This window comes from Anser brachyrhynchus, assembly GCF_964034855.1.
Source record: "Anser brachyrhynchus genome assembly, chromosome: 5".
Lineage (NCBI taxonomy): Eukaryota > Metazoa > Chordata > Aves > Anseriformes > Anatidae > Anser > Anser brachyrhynchus.
Window position 1 is genome coordinate 53,935,404 of NC_137699.1, and position 18,702 is coordinate 53,954,105.

The window sequence follows — 18,702 nt, forward strand, 5'->3', positions numbered from 1 at the left end:
GATTTAATATTTGATGTGATGTAAGACTTTCAGTGGATTATAACGAATGAAGTATATATACTTAATTGTAATGAGTATGTATGTATATATATAACATATACCATGGAGATGTCTTTTACCGCATCTTTTACGGTCTTTTGAATACGTCAAAAGTTAATTCATTTGAGCAAAACATTTGTTTCATGCAACAAAACTTTTTTTTAAAATTACTTTCAGGAGCGTTACACTTGCCCCAGTCTGGCTCTGCACCCAAGAGAGTCTGTGTTTGTTGCTCAGACAAACGGGAACTACATGGCATTGTTTTCTTCCCAGCGACCTTACCGAATCAACAAAAAGAAAAGATATGAAGGACATAAGGTATTCTTTATCACCAGAATGATCATATCCAAGACTAGAAGCAAGACAGACAGAAAAGCAGCTGTGCTTTTTAATAAGTCTGCTAATAGTGTTTGATGATAAATCAGTGATAGGTATTAATTGCCTTCCTTTGCTTTCCCGTATGCTATTTTGAATCATATACACTCTGAAGATCATTTTTAGAAGACTTTGTGAATACTTAATAGCTTGATTAAATAAGTTTGTGTTATAGCTGTGTCTTAATAAACACCTGGAGAAGTCCTTAGTGCATATTTATTTAAAGATGCATTTTTTTTGGTACCATATTCATTTTCAGTATTACCACAATGAATTTCTCTAATCAGCAACAGGAGTTATGCTGTTACTATTTTTTTTACAGGTGGAAGGATTTGCAGTGTGCTGTGAATTTTCTCCAGATGGAACGCTTTTGGTGACAGGAAGTTCTGATGGCAAAGTGTTTTTCTACAACTATCATACTGCTAGGATTATTCGCACTCTGTCTGCCCATAAAGAAGCTTGTGTGAGTGCAAAATTTCACCCAGTCTTGCCATCACTCCTTGCAACATGTGACTGGACTGGAGAAATCAAGGTCTGGCAATAACAGGCAGAAAGACTTTTCAGAATAACTTTCCTCTTTGCCAAAGGTTTTGGTGTTTCAGAATGAATAAACCATGATATGCAATGTGAAATTTTGTTGTGATGCCCTGTAGGCAGGGGAGAATGTCATCTTCTTCTGTCTGCTAGACATATGCTTTCCTAATGTAGTTAAGATGGTCTTGTTAGCTGCTGAGCAAAAAAGTGGTCTTCCTCTCTCCTTGGGCCTTGGTGTGAAACATTTCTGGCTCGTGTCAATGTTCTGGTGCTCATCTAACCCTACCCTGATGTGAGAAGCTAAACCTGAAGAAAAGTATTGCTCTTTTTATGTAGCTTTTTACTGCAGGTTTCTTAAACCAGATTTTCACTAGTTTAGCTCCTTACCCTGGTCACTAATGTGGTAGACAAGCAATAGTATAGGTCAAGGCAAAACAGCTTCTACTTGCAAGAAAGGGGACGATCGCAGGGCAGGTGGGACTGCCTCTTTTGGAAACAGGAAGGCATTACCAGCTCAGCTTATTGTAAAATGTTTTCTGAGGGTTCTAGGGAAAGAACGTGGAGCTAATTTTGAAGCCAATAAATCTGTGTTCTCTACATTCCCATCTTTGAATTTTGAACATTTATGAATTTTTAACCTGAACTTATGACTGTATATAAACACAGCAAAACTATATGTAAATGTTTTTAATTAAAACAACCCAAAACATTTTTTTTTACACATGGTGTCCGTATTTCACTGTTTTACTCCTCTTATTCTTCACAAGTTCACACTCAAGACTATCACGAAATTGATGCTTGGTGGGACAATTAATATGCTACCCTGATTTATTCAAGCACACATGCATTTCTCCATACTTCTTGATGTCATTTACACATAGAAAATTGTCATCATGGTATTCTGTGCAGCGGATGTTCTTTGACATTCAGACTGTAGATGGCTATTCTGCAGCAAAAAGAAAGTCTCTTAAACCATAACTGTGTATTTACAGTATTTATAACTGTGTATAACTTAATATATTCTTCTGATTTGTTCTGATTGACACAAAGTTCGTTTTTTATACACTATTTTTCACATGCTCAATTAAAATGGATTTTTCAAGGAAAAATTTTCAGAAGTCTTGCAAATGGCATGTTCCAACTAAGAAATATGCAAAATGTGCTCCATTGGTTGGTGGTCTGTGTTCCCCATAGGTTGTAGTAAGAAATAAGCCTGTACCAAAGCTATAGATCCAATTATCTTCTGATTTTCATATAGTTTGAAATCCATATCAAAATATTCTGACTGCATTGTTTTAATAGCCTTATCAACAGCTATGATAGATTTTAACACAGGGTATTAGAGTTTAGTGATCTATGCAAGGTAGTGCAATTTTTTTTTTTGAGACTGTTCTCAATTTTTGCTTCCTTGTTTGGCAATTAGATATTTGACAAAAGCCTGAATTTTGCATTTCTCCTGACTGTCCCTCTAATATACAAGCCAGCTGGACCCTTTAATAGGCAACTTGCTCAGTGATTTGAGAGGTTACTGGTAATTAAAGCTGTGGTACTGGTGTTTATGGAATTCTTCTAGAACATCTTCATAAATTCAGAAGGAGTTCAACTGAAAAGTAGTAGTTGCAGGTATTTTGGGCAGACTGGATCACAACTGCATGGCATTATCTAAGAGGGTGGCTTTGTTTCCTCCTCTCCACGTATTTCAATTCTAAAGATGCTCTTGCCATTTTAAAACTTCTGGCAATCAATTGTGTTAATATGAAGGATGGGCAGCCAATGCAGCCATGTGATACATGCTATTATTCTCTACAATAGATTATTTTGGGCTGTGATATGGTTAAATACAGTAGAGAGAAATGCCTCTGAAATAAATGTGAGCTCATGGTAGCCTACTTGATGACTGTTATATATCTGAATGAGCTCTCAGCACACTCAGCTTCAGCTGAGAGCACCTCTGGATGGAGTGAAAGATCTTGAGATAGCAGTATTTGAAAATCACTGAGCATATTGTACAGAAAAGTAACTTCATCTTGTAATTCCACCCATGTTGTTGCTTGTTTAATTTATGTCTTGAGGCATGATTCTAGTGTCTGGCATATATGCTTCCTGAAATTATCTTGCAAGTATAATTTTAGACCGTTTATAGGGGAAGGAAAAAAAAAGCTTAATTTTGATTAAAGGTAGTTGAGGAAAATAAAAGAAATTTGATACTGTATAATCTTAAAGAATATTAAAATTGGAATTGCATTTGTGTTAGATTTCCAAGATGGTTGGAGTTTTAATTACTTATGAGATCCAGCCAACAGTTTTATAATGCAATGAAATTATGTTCACAGCATTATCTTGTTAAAATCTTTCTAATATAAAACTGATTAAGACAGAGACTGAAATTTAATCATTTGAAATATTTTAGCATAGTGGTGTCAATTAAGTTTTCATTATGATTCAAAGAAAAATTCTTCCTTGTAATCTTATGTAATGAACTGTAATCAAAAAATATCCACATTGCTCCATCATTCTGCAATTACCAAATACTGTTTGGGCTGCAAACAAGGATCATTATGGTCAGATGAAGCTGTTAGAATGTAATGAATTGTTGGTTAATTAATTTTATTCATAAAATTGTAATCTAGAAATGTCTGAATCTTGCTTTAGGAGTAATTCTTCAAGCTCTATATAGAGCTTTCTGGGGCATTGTGTGTTAGAGCTAAGCTGGAGATCTTCACCATTTTGAAATGGTTAGGCTCTTTGCATAAACAAGCTGGGTTCATTTTATTCTATTTTGTACTGTATCAAAAAGTAATAATGCCATTCTCTACCACGTTATTATTTGGTACTGAAGCGTTATTAATTTAGGGTGTCAGAAGATGCAAGCTATTCAACTGTGTCTTTATCTCAAAAACCTGCTAATTAGCAGACAGTTATTAGAATCATTGTGTTCACTCGAATGAAATGCTGTTGGTGAGTCACTATATACCTTGACTATAGGCCTAATCAGGAAAATAGGGTATGGCATTACAACAGGATGACTCTTTTTGTAAATTTTATTATTTCAGGCAAATTTGTAGCAATAAGACTAAATTTAAAGATATAAGACTATGGCAGAACAGAGCAAAATTAGATCAAAAAATTGTGGGATCTCAAAATTTCCACTATCCTGATATAAAGACTTGGACAGCATTCAGCCAAAAATATTTGCTCTGCTTTTGCCTAATCTTAATTTAGAACAATCCTAGCTCCTTCTAGATACTTCTTGCATCCTCACCATTTATTTCTCAGTTTTTCTATCTTCATTTCAGCACCTTATCTTAATTGAAATATACAACAGTCTATACACTTACACTATTATTTGTCCTTTCTTTGAGAAATCTCATTTTGCTGTGCTCTCTGACTTGTGGCTTTAAGGTTTTCATTCTAACTGTCCTTAGAAAGGCAGCCAGAAATCCCAGAATACTGCACCTCTGTTTATGCTTTTCTCTGCTTTCCATCTTTAATGAGTTTTCCTACTTCTGGAGTCTCCTCTCTCTTATCCTCTCTTCTGTCTGCTTCTCTTTCTGCCTTTGATTACTGATTACTTTGATTTACTGTCTTGGAGATTCCCTCTATTATAGCTGCACCTACAAGATGTACCCACTTAGTTTGTCAGGAGTGCACTTTTTGGAAAAAGAAAGCAAACACCATCTCCCGGTTGTTGCCACTTACCATGCTTTGGCTCACAGAACACACAAACTGCACTTCTTTTGAATGAAACTGAGATGAGCTCCAAAAGCATATTGAACATCTCCCAGCTGCTGGTATGAAACTAGAGATGGTCCAAAGTACTTTTGTGCCCTCCACACCTCTAAATGCATGTAGTTAATATGGGGTGTTTTCAGAAGTAAACGAAACACACTTACTCCTGTAGGGTCATACTGCTTGCTAATGTAAATAGGCAGTAGTTTGAAAGTCTTTTGGAACAAAACCCAGCCACATTTTTAGAAGCATTTGATCTCCAGCAGTAATAAAACTTTACAGTAAAGCCATCTGACCATGTCCCAAACCTGATGGATTCTGCTGCAAGTGCGAATGGCTTATTTAGGGCAGAGCACTCTAGTCCATAACAGGAATGATGGGTATAGATGGGATAGATTCCCCCAGATGGGAATATTGCTCCCTTTGCTGACTTTATATAGAGGTTTAAAGGAATTAGGCTCATTCACCTCCTTTGCCAGTCCCTGGACATCCTTCTGCACAGGCTTATTTAGAAATCTGCCCAAAAATACCTACATACTGTGTAGAAATGATAAAGTTTCATCCAAATGTAATTCAGGCTACATTTTCTCATTTTTGTATAAGTGCCTCTTAAAATCAATCTAAAAATTCTCACAGGAGCTTTTTGGAGGTTGAAATTCACCGAGGTTGAAAATGCCTGAAGTGGCAGTCCAGACAGCTTCAGATCAGATCCATTCGTCTCCAGTTTTCATCAGGCAGGGCCACAGAACTCAGGTAATGTTTCTACTTCTGAGTAAGATTTATACCAGCGAGCTGTTGGAAGTGTGTCCTTAGAAGAGCAATTTGTGTAACTTGTGCTTAAGCATACTGTCCCTGGTACAGACCCAGTTACCTTGAGAAATCAATTTTCTTGCGTTCAGGTTGCTACTACTCTTTTACAAACAAGCAGTGAAGAATTGCCTCACAATATCAGCTGGATTTATCTTCACCTGTGAACTGTGTTATTTTTCATGTTTCACTGTATAACTACCTCTGTTACTTTCCTATTATGTGACACAAGTAAATTGCAGAGTTCTTCTACCTCAAAGTGCATAAGGAATGACCTAAGGTGAATATTAGGTAAAGAATATCATATCTTATAAAACAAATGACTTATTTTGATTCTTTCTCTTTCCTTGTTTTGTTTATCTTTCCTGTTCCCAAAGAGAATTTCTTATAAGTAAAGATGAAAGATGTGGTAGCCCCATCTAGTCTGGATAGTTAATTTGCAAATCTTTGCTATTTGTTTTAATACATGCAATTACTTGAAAGGCAATAACCATCTCAAATTGTGTACTGCTTTGAGTACAAAAAATGAAGGTGCTCTTGTGCAATTAATATGAAGCATGTGGTCTGTGAATTTCAGATATGATGGACTAATGTTTTTTCTTGTTACAGCCTCAAGCAGATAATATTTTGACCAGATATCCGAGCAAGCACTGTTCAGTGAAGTCTTAAACATACCCCATACCCCAAAACTCATTCACAGATCTTTCTTTTTTTTAAACATCTTTTTAATTCTGTGATTTAACAAGGTTTTATGAGAGATTTTTTAATTCTTTTCCTAGAAGACTGTAATGCCAGTGAGGGAAAAAGACATGGGGTTCCTTCTGCAAGTACGCAAGGGACATTTCTGCTCAGATCACTGGTACTATTCTCAAGCTCTGTTCATTTTTTTTTCTGTTTTTTAATGCCTTAAGAACTAAATGGCTGTTAGTAAGCAGTCAGGTGAATCACATCCTAACATAAAAAGATATGAGTCATTGCATATCCTCTGTAGGATGCATACATGGTATGCACAGATCTGAAAATATACAGAAATTCCTTTTTTTTTTTTTTAATGTGATGTCATTTGTATATCACAGATTATAAAACAAAGATTAATACCAACCCCCTAAATCCTATAGTCTGACTCAATTCTGCAATGCTTTAAATAGTGCTTAAATAGAGCATGTGCTTGGCTTTCTTCAGAGGTGCACACCTAGAGCGGGAGGAATGGGTGACAGCACACACTAAGGAGCACAGCCGGTGGAAACTTTGTGGAATATTAGGAGATTAGAGGGAAAAGGAGACTGTTCTTGGAGGATGAGTGGTAGTGTCAAGTGAAAAGTAGCATAAGACAACGTACAAGAAAGGGGAGATGAGAACAGAGCAGAATGGATGGTAACTCATCCCAGAACATGAGAAGATGTGAAGAGCTTAATGCTATTCACAGCTGGGTATGCAGCACAGCTGTAACACAGACCAGCCCGTGAAAGCGAGGAAAAATATGAGATGTGACTACATCAAGCTGGGAAGTCTGCGAAGACATTTATATTTCACAGGTGGTGTCCCCTAGGGAGGGACCTGTTGTGTCCTTCACAAGGAGGGAAGCTGTTGAGGAAGCTTGAGCAGGCTGTGGCTGTGCAAGTCGAAGTCGGTAATGCTGGGCAAGTGAACACCATGAATTAGGAGCTCCTTGACCTTGGCCTCTTTACATTTCTTTACATTTCTTGTCAAAGTCTCAAGCTGCTGCAAGTAGGGATAACTCCATGGTCCTTTTCAGATCTTGCTGCATTCATGCTGTGAGTTTGCTAGACCTGTGGAGCAGCAGCAGCCTGGTGACAGCCTCTGGCTAATTTATTTGCCTCTCAGCTGGTGGTGTTGCTCAGGCTGCATTGCCACAATAGCCAGAATGGGGGGGCTTTTCTTCAGCCCATGCTGCAACTATCTGCAAAACACAATGTAAATTTGCTATAAGTTTGGGGCTGTGCTTGAAGGACAGCCCTGCAGCTGCTTAGTTTTCAATTAGTAAACTCTGCCACTGCTATCACAGTCTGGTCTTGGCTGCTTTAACGTGAAGTGAATTGCTGAATTCAACTCAGGAGCTGTGTACTGCCTTGGGTAATTGGTGTTTTGAGAGCTTTATGGGGAAGGCAGCAGAGGCAAGCATTGCATCATTAAAGACAATGCTTTTGGGATTCAAACTTCTGATATAATTTACATTAGAACCTCGGGTCTCTACTTCAGAAACTCAATTTTTAATAATCTTTTTATTAACTATGTATAGAATATTTTCCTTGTTTATTGAACATACCAACTGAACTGCCACATTAATTATGCACCTTTAGGGATTTTTGCTGTTTGGTTTCTGAATGCCCTTCAGAGAGGGGGAGGTTCAGAACTGACAAGGTCTGACGAGGTCTCTCTGAGGGAATCAGCATTTTCTCCTCTTACTGTTACAATTGCTTATGCTAAGATGAATGTTCTCTTTGGTTCAAATGAATTAAATGCCACTAGAATAACTGCAGATGTGTTCTTTTAAACAAAATTAAAATGTGGCACAGTGCAATTCTTGGCTTAAATTTTGACCAATTCTTTAGCATTAGTACAAAATTCTTATCTTCAAATTGAGATGAGCTCATGCAAATACTCAACATGCAAAGTGGCTTTCTGAATGGTATTTCACCTAATGAAAAATCCTGCTTTCTTGTTCTAGTATGAGTGTTTGGTGGATTTGGGCCTAAGTACTGGAGAGAGAGAGACAAAATAAAGGTATAAATAGTGGGTAGCACTAAGATGACTTCCTTTTCTCTACCCTTCCCTTTTCAGTATACTCTAAAGAATGCTGAAGTGTTCCCTCAAGGAATACAGTCCTAAAATCCCCAGGATGTTGACCTCTGCAATATGTTTTACCATGCTTTTTACCTAGGTGTCTGTCAAGGGAGACCTTTCAGTGAAATTGTATGCTTCACAATCTGCACCAAAATCTTACAACAGCAACTTTATTTCACAGGTTTACAGTTGTACTTGATGATCTCAGAGGCATTTTCCAACCTAACAGATTCTACAATTCTATGACTTTATTCAAGTTAGGGGGCTTTTCTCAACATAGCTGTTCACCAAATTCCCCTAGCTTAATAAATTCCTGTTAGTTTTGCATTAATTATTACTGAACCTGGGACCTTCATTGAAGGTGGCAACTGTATGAAACAATACAAAAGAGTTTTGTAACAGAATTTGTCAGAGGAAAATTTTGGCAGTAACTTGAGTAAATTTTGGTGAAAATATCAAGGGACTCTTCAAATATTTTCTAGAGGGCTGTTATTTTTCTTCATATCATAAGGGCTCATCATTTGCTCCTGAAATTAATAGCTCTGCTTTTATTTTTAGCATTCATAATTAGACATTAATTTGCTCTCTGAATGCTTACGTTTCAAATTCTGCAATCATTCCCTTTTGAGTAAGTACTACTCTAAATCTCTCCGAGAAAAATTCATGACGATTAAGTATATTTGAAGTGTTACTACATTATCTGGGCAATTTATTTTTATGTTCACTCAGGGCACAGTCCAATCCATGCTGAAGTCACTGTCAGTCAGAGATGACTCAAGAGGAATTCCAATAAAGGCTTCCACACAACGTCATTGTGCAGGTCTAACCATTACAAACTCCTACACAGCTCTTTTCTTTTTGCTTTTAAATATATCTTTTGCCATATATCTCAATATCTCAAGAATTGTTTTAAATTGCTCTGCTTTGCTGATTTTTTTTTCCTTGTCTGCATCTAATATTTCTCTGCCAGTCCATCTTTAATGGCTCCTCAGAAAAAGGGCTACCATGTTTTTGTATGTCTGTAAAGCACGCTCTTCCCATCGTGTAGGAAGACCCCTGATGTTGGAGGACTCAGCCATCAGTTTTATCTGGCCTCTAGAGAACATGCTAAACATGGTGGCAGTGGCCGTGTCTGGGAAGCTATTAAGTATGTATCAACACAACAGTGGCATCGTTAATCTTTCCATTTTGAGTGTCATTTTTCATCAGCTGAATAATACGATGATTTGTCAAAAAGGCAAACATGAAGCAAATTATTTTCTGCTCATCCAGGTGTGGTGCTTAGTTTTCCAGAAACTAGTCTTCAGAACGGCCTTTCATTCAAGCAGCAATTTATAAACATCTTCTAGTGTTATGACATGTGCAACCAGTGAGATGATAAAGCTTGTTTCTCTTTAATACTTCTTTGACCTTATGAAGCATGTAGGACATTCATGGTAGCCTGAAATTCTGTTTTCGTCTTGTAACACACTGTAAAGGTAACAAGCTTATGTTTCATATATTACACTGGTCATAGAACAGAGGGGGTCCTGACGTCCTACTTGCAGAAGATCACTTCCCAGGAGGAGACATCAGGGTGAGAAGTGCATAATACACTTGTCAATTCTCTTTAATTTCCGAAGAGAGCTCCCAGCTACAGGATTTCATGTCAGATCCCTTGAGCTAGAGGCTGTGTATCAGAATGGCATTCTCTCAAGAGCAGACCCAGCTCTATCTGGGCAATGCATTGTTTCTGGAAGAGACAGCTTTTGCATGGCTTCTTGCCATCTGCAGAGTCCTTCAAAGGGAAGGGGGAACTAGAGGAAGTTGGAAGATGCAGTGGCAATGATTTTTGCTCCAGAAAGGCTGATACCTTTCTGTGTTGAGCGTTTACTTGCATCCTCATGCAGGTGAGGCACCCCTGTGACTGCCACAGGGGAGACAATCTCCACTGGGCTGGTGGAAGATATCCATAGTGAAAAGCCTCTCTGCTGTGTTTGCATAGGAGTTCTCAGTCTGTACTCTGGAAATTGCTCCTACAGGCTTTTGGAGGATTTGGACGTGGATCATTTCAAAGGGTGTGGAAAACCCTATATTAAACATTTAGCACATGTTCATGTGCAAGTGCAGTGGTAAGTCTTGGTGTCACTGTCAATCCTCTGGCAACATAGTCTGCAGGGTCCCAAAGGGTATGCACATGGTGAGGTATTTACTGACAATACCTTTACTTGAGAGGTTGATCTGTAGACCCTCTAAGCCTGTGACAAAACTGTCCTTTTGCAGAAGTGCTGGGGAACAGAAGAAACTTAGTATTTGAAGAAGAAAAGCAAACTGCTATGTACTTTTGTACTTCAGTAATATTTTTAGGATGAGTTTTGAATGCTTTAGTGGAATAAACAAAAAAAAAAGTGGAACTAACAAGTTGTCTTGCACCTTTATTATGAAGAGGAGAATATTCTGTAATCCCAAACTCCAGGAAGCCAAGCACGTCAAATTTCTGCCTGACATTGTGAAGTTTTTGCTTTGGGCTGCATGATACCCACTCTGCAATGGGCAATTGTCCCAGATAAGTCTTCTGCAAGGAGAATGTTTCGGGAGAATGAGTTCCTCATCTTTCAAGGAATTATGCTGTTTAACTGCAACATTCGTTCCTCGTTGTAAACGTAATGCACAGTTTTGCTTACTGATTATATTCTATCTTTAAAATAGGCTTTTATTTGTGTGCCAAGGGCCTGTTGTGCATTTAATGTCTCTTTTGTGTCTGGGGTTATAAATGTATATCTAGCTTTTACGATACAGATTTGTTTCTCAGGTTTCAGATTAAATGTTCTTGCTGTGTGGCTGAAACTCATCTGAATTATTAATAGAAAGTTTTTAAGGTAAGAAAATTGTCATAATTTCATTATTAGGAATAATTCATGTAAGTTAGCAAGCATTATGGTAGAAAATATCTTCCTCTTAATCAGGATGTGTGTATACATGCAAGGATAAATAAACAGCTCAGCAAAAATCTCTGCTATTTTTTTTAGGCAAACAACGTAATACAGCAGTCAAATGGAAATTCATTTGTTAAATAAAATTCAGAGCAGGTTGCTGTAGCTACTGGGGGGTTATGCTGACAAGGATCAAGATGGGAAGTTCATCTGCAGTTTGTATTCTAATTTGTCTAAATTCCCAAATAATTCTAATGTGATTCAGATGTGTAAAGCAATTAAATGTGATGGTCCACAGCCAGATAGCACACTCTGTGCATCATCAGTATGTTTAAAATGAGTCCTAAATCCTTTATAAGATGTGGTGTGTGGGATGTCCCTAGAATGGCTAGAGGCATGAATTGAATGTGCTGTAAATAAACTATGGCATGAAAACTTTCACTAGTGCCAAGAGAGGAGAGAAAATGCTGACGAAAGTTGAAATTATAACATTTGAATGCAGTGGCTAACTTCTGCTTGAAATACATAGGGCTGGAGCAGAGAAAAATTGATTAATTCAGCCAGCACAAGACAGAAAGAGAGAAGCATGATTCTGACACTACCATTAATTAGGAAAAATTTTGAGAGGGAAATCAAGATATGCTATGTTTTCACATCTATGTTTCCAAGGAACTACTGCCCTTGTGTCCTCTCTGCAGATGTGGGTCTACAATACAAAGAGACACAACAATTTTTGTGGGGTTGCCCTGTGAGCCTGTGGGAAAATTTAGAACTGAATAATTCTAATAATTCACAATTGATCATGTCTCCTCATTTCCAGTCTCTGGATAACAGGCAGCAGGATCAGCATGGTAATGGTAAATGTAATGGTAGCCTAGATCCTGAGGATCTGGGAGGTCCACAGATTTGGCTGCTGTTTTCTCCCTTGTTCTCTGGATGTGTCTCGCTTTGTTGTGTTGTTTGTCACTATGCAGTCGAAGGCTAGTATTACACGTATGCCCCAAGATGTCAAATGTAAGCATGCCTTTTTTTCTCTTTTGTTCCTGTGATTTTTTTTAACTTTTTATTTTTTTATAACTTTTTTCTTCTTCAATGAGTTTTTTTTTTTTTGTTATTTGTAGCTGTGCAGTTCCTTGCCCTATGCATGTCACAAATGTCAAAACCTGCCTAGATAGCCTATATTACCTCCATATCTGATGTAAAGAGCAAATGTTCCTGTGTGGAGTACAACTAATGCTGCAGTATCTGCATAGCAACTGAGAGCCTAAAAGGAATTATCCTAGATTTGTACAAGTGTAAATGTGATGGGCTTAAATAAACTTAATAAAGTTTATATATATATATAAATAAATAAGCTTAATAAACTAGGGCTTCTTCAAGACTCTTGCATACTAGCCACCTGCTGAAGACAGGGAGTGTAGTGTGCTTTGCAATAAATGGGATATCTCTGGAAAGTCTCTCTCAGATGATGGGTGCTTCCTTCTTGCCTTATTAGTAGGTGCACCAGTCCAATAATGAACTTTCTGTGTAGCTCTGCTTCTTTGAAGCCTTCCAGCCTTCCTTTTTTTTTTTTTTCTTTTCGGAAAAGCTATTTCTTGTAATCGTTGTGTGAAGCAGTATTCACTCAGCAGAAGATTATCCAAAAGGTTCAAAGCAATCCATAAATATTGATGTTTAGCTAGTTTAGATGGCACTAATGGAAGAAGGGGCAGATGTGTCAAGGTAGTTTGTGACAATGCCTTTTTTTAATAGATCTCTTGTATGGGTTGATAAATAGTTTTGGCTTACAGGCAAGTATATATAAATTGAGGACTTAAGAAATATGATATATATAATGTCAGTGCCTGTAGAAATATGAGGTGGAATCCTGTAATTTCTGAGTACTGTATGCTGAGATGTTTGCTCCACTAATGTAATGTCTCAGTGTAAGAGGGCTTTGTAAAGAGAAAGAACTGGGAAGAGAAAGGGATGGACTGGGAAGATGAAAGTAATGGACTTTCTGCAGACTCTGGAGAGCTGTCAAAAGGTAGTACCAGGTCCCCTGGTTCTAAGAGCTCTGGCCAAAGTCTGCCATATTTGCTCTCGATCTCAGAGAAATAGAGGAAACTATTTGAACCTTGTCCAGTACGTGAAGTATGCATGTGTCTGTGGTAAGGTACATAGCCCAGGAACTGGCCTTTGAACAGGACATTTCAGATTTCACATTCAAAGTGATAAAAAGTAAAGGGTAAGAAAACATATATTTGGTAAAGGTAGGCAGGTAATGCAATATGCATGGTCTATGCAATTACAATCAAGAGACTATCATGTCAAGTACTGTATAATCAAGTGATAAGAGACAATCCGTCATTCATAACCATACATTATACAAATATAGAAAAATTATCCTAACTTTTCTTAAAAATAAAGCACAAATGTTGGACAATAACTTTTTGGCAGGGATTGGGATTTGTGTGTGTATTTTCATGAATTGCAAGTTAGGTGGTTTGAGTGGGAGCAATGCTTTCTCTCTGAACAAAACAGAAATTTAAAGCTCAAAACAGAATTGGCTTAGAAGTGAGAGACAAGTGGAGTTATGAGGATCTCAAGCAAGAAATCAAGTTTAATTGGTGCCGTCTGAAGTGCCAAAAAGTGCATTTCATCTTCATCATCAATAGGGCATGAAAGAAAAGTAAAAGATATTCTAAATCTATTTTAAATAGAGTACATGTTCATGTTCTTTTCAAAGTCTGACTTCAGTGGATTTGTTGTGTTTCCACACCTTGGCTTCCTGGGCTCTGAGGTCTCAGTAATGAGCTGTTTACCAACACCTGTTTCAATTAGATAATTTGTCTCATGGTTCTTCTGTTGAACTGATTTAGTCTCTGGATTGTTTTTCTGCAATGACACAAGTCAGGTCATTGTAAGCAGGACTAACAGTTCTAGCAAAAACTCCATATCACTGTAACTTGCACTACACAATCTTTGTCTCCTTAAAAACAGAGAGAGGAAAAAAAAAAGTCAAAATGAGAATGAAAGAAAATAGTCAGTGTTTTTCCTGGGACTTTTTCATAATATACCTAAAGATCATGGGAACACGTTAAATGTTGTGAGTGGAATGTCTTACTGCATTTTCATTGTGCTGACACATCGAGCTTTCTTGCCTTGCCTCTGTACCCTTATCTGTCATGGATCTCATCAGGGAAACTCAAGGTGGTCCAAAACAACAAGCCACGCGTTCTCACCTCAGTTACATATTTGTCTGGACAGCTCAGTTGTGTATGATCTCTGAGCAAAATAAGAAAAAAATGTGTTTTATTGTACATGAACACTAACATCTTAGAAATGATTTGGCCTTTTAATAGTTTTGATGTAAGGATTAATATTTGCATTTTCCTTCTTCCAGTTTCAGGTCTAGTCTTCATCACCTTCAGACTACTGTGGGCTCTGAAAGCACAGGTAAGGGGGGTGAATCAGAAACTATGATTTAGTTCTTGTGCTAAGACTGCACTTGAGAAATCAAGCTTTCATTCTTTATTTCCCAATTAATAACAAAACCAGTAGAAATTAGGCCAAGATCAAAATCAAATTAAACTGAAATAGTTAACTCCCAAGAATCTTGCTGGGATTAGCCATCTCATCCTACTGTAAGTCTCTGGGCTTTGGGGATAGGAGCATTTCCCTAAACTTTGGAAGATAAAGACTGTGAGGTGCTGAAGGCCCATTGAAGTAAATTGTCAAATTACAGTCAAGTGAATCATAACCCCTGAATTTATCTCCCTGACAGAAATAATCCCACTAGAGTCAGTGCTCATTTCTTGGTTAGAAGTGCTGCTGCTGCTGTCTGCATCTCACCAGGCCTGTGGCACAGTAAGATCCCCCCAGTGAGAGGTTGCATGCTGTCTCTTTATTCAGTACAAGGCTTCCTCCTCATACCATGCTGCACAACTGGTGTCCAGAATAAGGGGTACTGTGGGAATGAAGCTAAGTGAGGGCTTGACTGGGAGCCCACTGAAATTCATAACCCATACGTACTGAAAATACTTTTTATTCCTCCTGATCTGTTTTGATGTGTCACGTGAAGAAGTGAAATGGGAAAGGATGCTGACTGGCACTGATAGTACAAATGCAATTAATCTGGGTCTTCACTTCTTCTAAATCACAGAGCTGTCATTGCTCAGCTTGGTATAGTAAATATTGCTGTGGCTCATGTGTGAGCTCTGATTCAGAAATTATGATGAAAAAATCTAGATGGGTGGATAAATTTAAATATGAATTCATTAGAGCTGACTTCAAAAATAAGAATTTGTCTGAAGAATCACAAAGTATTAATGTATATATGTCTGGGTTTGAGCATGCTGCTGAGAAGATATTTAACTCCCATCAGGAATCTTTTTCAGTGATTGCATCTTGTATCAATTACAGTTTTGGCCCTTGCAGGCAAAGACATTCTCCCTACTCTGGGATGCAATAATTTTCTGCAGGGATAATCTCTCCTCTTGGGGGCTGGAGGGACCTTGTCAATTCCCACAGGTATAGGGTGTGAGTCCACAGGCAGCTCTGAGAAGCTCTCATCTGGCGGAAAGCACAGTGCATTTCTCTGCAGCATGGGTTCTGCAGAAGCCTGCAGAACCCCAGATCAGGGTGCTCTATATAGCAGCTTTCCACAACCTGGAAGGAGGTTATCATGGCACAAATTACATGGCTCTTCACAGCGGTGCCTTAAACACCAAACTGGTGTCCAACCAGACATTTTTGGGTAAAAAGCTGTCCAGAGATGACTGAGGGTTGATCACCGTCTGAGCCTACTGCCCACTTCTGTTGCAGATTGTCACTTTATTCCGGGATCTCACTGGATCTCTGACTGGTATTGTTAGCTGAAATTTAACGCAATCTTTTCAAGGCTTTAGGAAACGTTGTTCCAGTGTTACATGGCAGTAAATGTGACATTAGGATCCTGTTTCCCTTGTGATTCCTAGGAAAGGCAGAATCCTTATCTGTTCTTTCCTACTAATCAGGAGCTTGTAGTAGTTGGCTTTGTGTGTATTTGGGGATAATTTATAGGAAAAGTTGCTGTAAAATAGGAGTTCATAAAAAAAAATTAAATTTTAACTGTTTTGGAGCAAGTTGAAGCTCAACATCAGTGTATTTTCCATTCTGCAATTTGTCATGAAAATGACTAGTAGCTATTCATTGGAGACAACATATATACATTTAACTACCATTGTAAAGGATTATGGTATATGGCTCATATTAGGCAAATTCTCATGGCACACAGTAGATCTACAGATAATGATATATCCTCTCCAATCACATAATTTCAGCAGAGAACTTAAGTGCACACTGAAATAATCCTGAGGTTAAGTTTCTCCTTGATCATTTATTAATTCATTTAGAAAGCAAATCTAGAGGAATTAGGGTAGACTGAGAAGTGATAAATATGGCTTTGTAAGGTAGACAGCTCTGAGATTTGAGGGTTATAAAAGGTCCTACAATGAAAGTGGAGAAGAATTGCGATAGAAGCTTTCTCAAGAAGGAGAAGAAAAAAAAAAAGACATTTTTCTGCAGAGAGAAAACACTAAATGAGCAAGTGAGAAGGGCAAGACTGAACCTCACTGGAAGTGCATCCACTGCACAAGCAGCAAAGCCCTTTATTGCATGAGAATTCAAGTTATTCTGTTTAGCTTCAGCTGAACAAAAACACACAGTGACTAAGAACAACTTTGCTAATACAGTCACAGGAAAATACAAAGAGAAAACAACTGCAGAGGGGAGCTGGAATGAGTGACAGGCTATTAAGAATGACTGAATTACTAAAGTTGTTTTATAACAATGAGGTTTTTAAAGAAGACATAGAGAAATGATTAGGAAAACAATGAAAATCTTCTGATAGTGTTGATATAACACCATGCAGACAGGAATATATCAAGATTTAATGAATGCAGATCAACCCGTCTGGCTCATGGTCACCATTACACTGAGGACTGTTAGACCCCGGGCACTTTTGAAACTGTCTTAGTGCTTTTCTAAAAAGTTATGTAGATCTTTAAGGCTAGAAATTAAACCACAATATGGGAATAGCAGGCTAAGAAAACTTGGTACTAAGGAGCCTCAGATCTATTGACTTCAGGAGGGATGCTGGAGTCTGACAAACCTGCAAGTGAAACTGTAAAACTTGAGAACATAGGAATTGAAACCAGCATTGCTCACCAGTGATGGAAGAAGGATAATACAAATCAACTCCACAGTGTTTGAGTCCATCTTTAAACCGAAAGCTTTTTGAGAGCATCCGTCATGTTACTATGTAAGTGCTGAAGAAACCACACCAGACACAATAGGGAAGTACATGAAAAATCCTTGCCTTTCAAATGCACTGATTTCCAGGAGACAAGCTCCCACTCCAGAAACATGGCCAGGCATTCTTTGCATCAAAATGCAAACTTGCAATTTGGTTATGTGAAAATACATTTCATTTGAGTGAGGCTTTGCTTGTGGATATCTCGGACCAACTGCCTATGTCAGTGCCAGGAACAGAATGCATGCAGTCACTCTCATCTGCATAGTCCCCTCCTTTCCTTCCACTGTCTTGGCATTACCAAATATTCGACCCAACTTAGTGTTCATATTAAAATGCTCTGGTGTTCAGCAGCAGAAAAGTGAAGAGGATGTTTCTTGAAAAGAACTAGGAACAGTTAAGAGTCCTGAAGGGAGTGTCTTCCAAAGAAAAAGTGAGTGGACTGCATCTGCACAATTTAAGCAGTATTTAAGGAGAGGTATCACAACAGTCTGTAAGAATTACAAGGCTGTAAACATGAATGGGGGAGAAGCATTTTATAAGAAAGTCCAAAGTCTTTAAATTAGTACATTAAAATTAAACAAAGGGAAATTAATCTAAGTAGCTGTCTAATCATGCTCTGTGATAGATTTTGGAGTGGAAATTCTTTTTAATTAAAAATGCTGGAAGGAGAAAGGATTAACTTGATAAATTTTCTAGTTTGGGAGCAGAAGTTAGAAACTGTCAAATTGAAAACTACCTAGTTTGGGGTTTGCGTGGCTTAAACTTAAAAATTTCATCTATTTGTAGACTTCTAAAAAGTTTGAAAGGAAGTGATATGTGTTATTCAAATTTATTGAGACTTTGATTTTTTAAGTTCTAATTTGTGAGAAAAATATTTTCATATCTTAAAAATGTATTTGCTCTTCATGATTTCATAATACTTCTGCAACATTTTTCCTAGTGAATTGTATGCTATTTCCCAGGTATCTTTTTGTATTCTTTTCTGTTTTGATATGTGATTTGGTATGCCTCACTCTGATCTTTCAGCCTTCGTTGTTTTTCTGTGATCAATGTTCTGTGTCATGTACACTTTGGTTTCACTTTTCATTCATTAATATGACATTTCTCATCTTCTGCTTCACTGCACTGTCAAGAACTTGTCACATATTTTCTTCACCCTTTCTGTTCTTACTCATGGCAAATGCAATAGTTGATCCAAGCAAAAATCCTGTTTTAGGTACCTAC

General features: G+C 37.7%; 1 protein-coding gene across 2 annotated transcripts in view; it reads left to right on the forward strand.

Moving 5' to 3' along the window:
* Positions 1-1,819, forward strand: part of WDR25 (WD repeat domain 25) — a 65,993-nt gene extending 64,174 nt beyond the window's left edge. The window contains exons 6-7 of one of the 2 annotated variants that reach the window (XM_080593902.1): positions 217-357; positions 737-1,819. In XM_080593902.1, the coding sequence (XP_080450028.1) occupies positions 217-357; positions 737-958 (363 nt within the window). In that variant the 3' untranslated portion in view covers positions 959-1,819. The remainder of the gene's footprint in view (positions 1-216; positions 358-736) is intronic. The other variant, XM_080593901.1, reaches the window with a different exon arrangement.
* Positions 1,820-18,702: the final 16,883 nt, after the last annotated feature.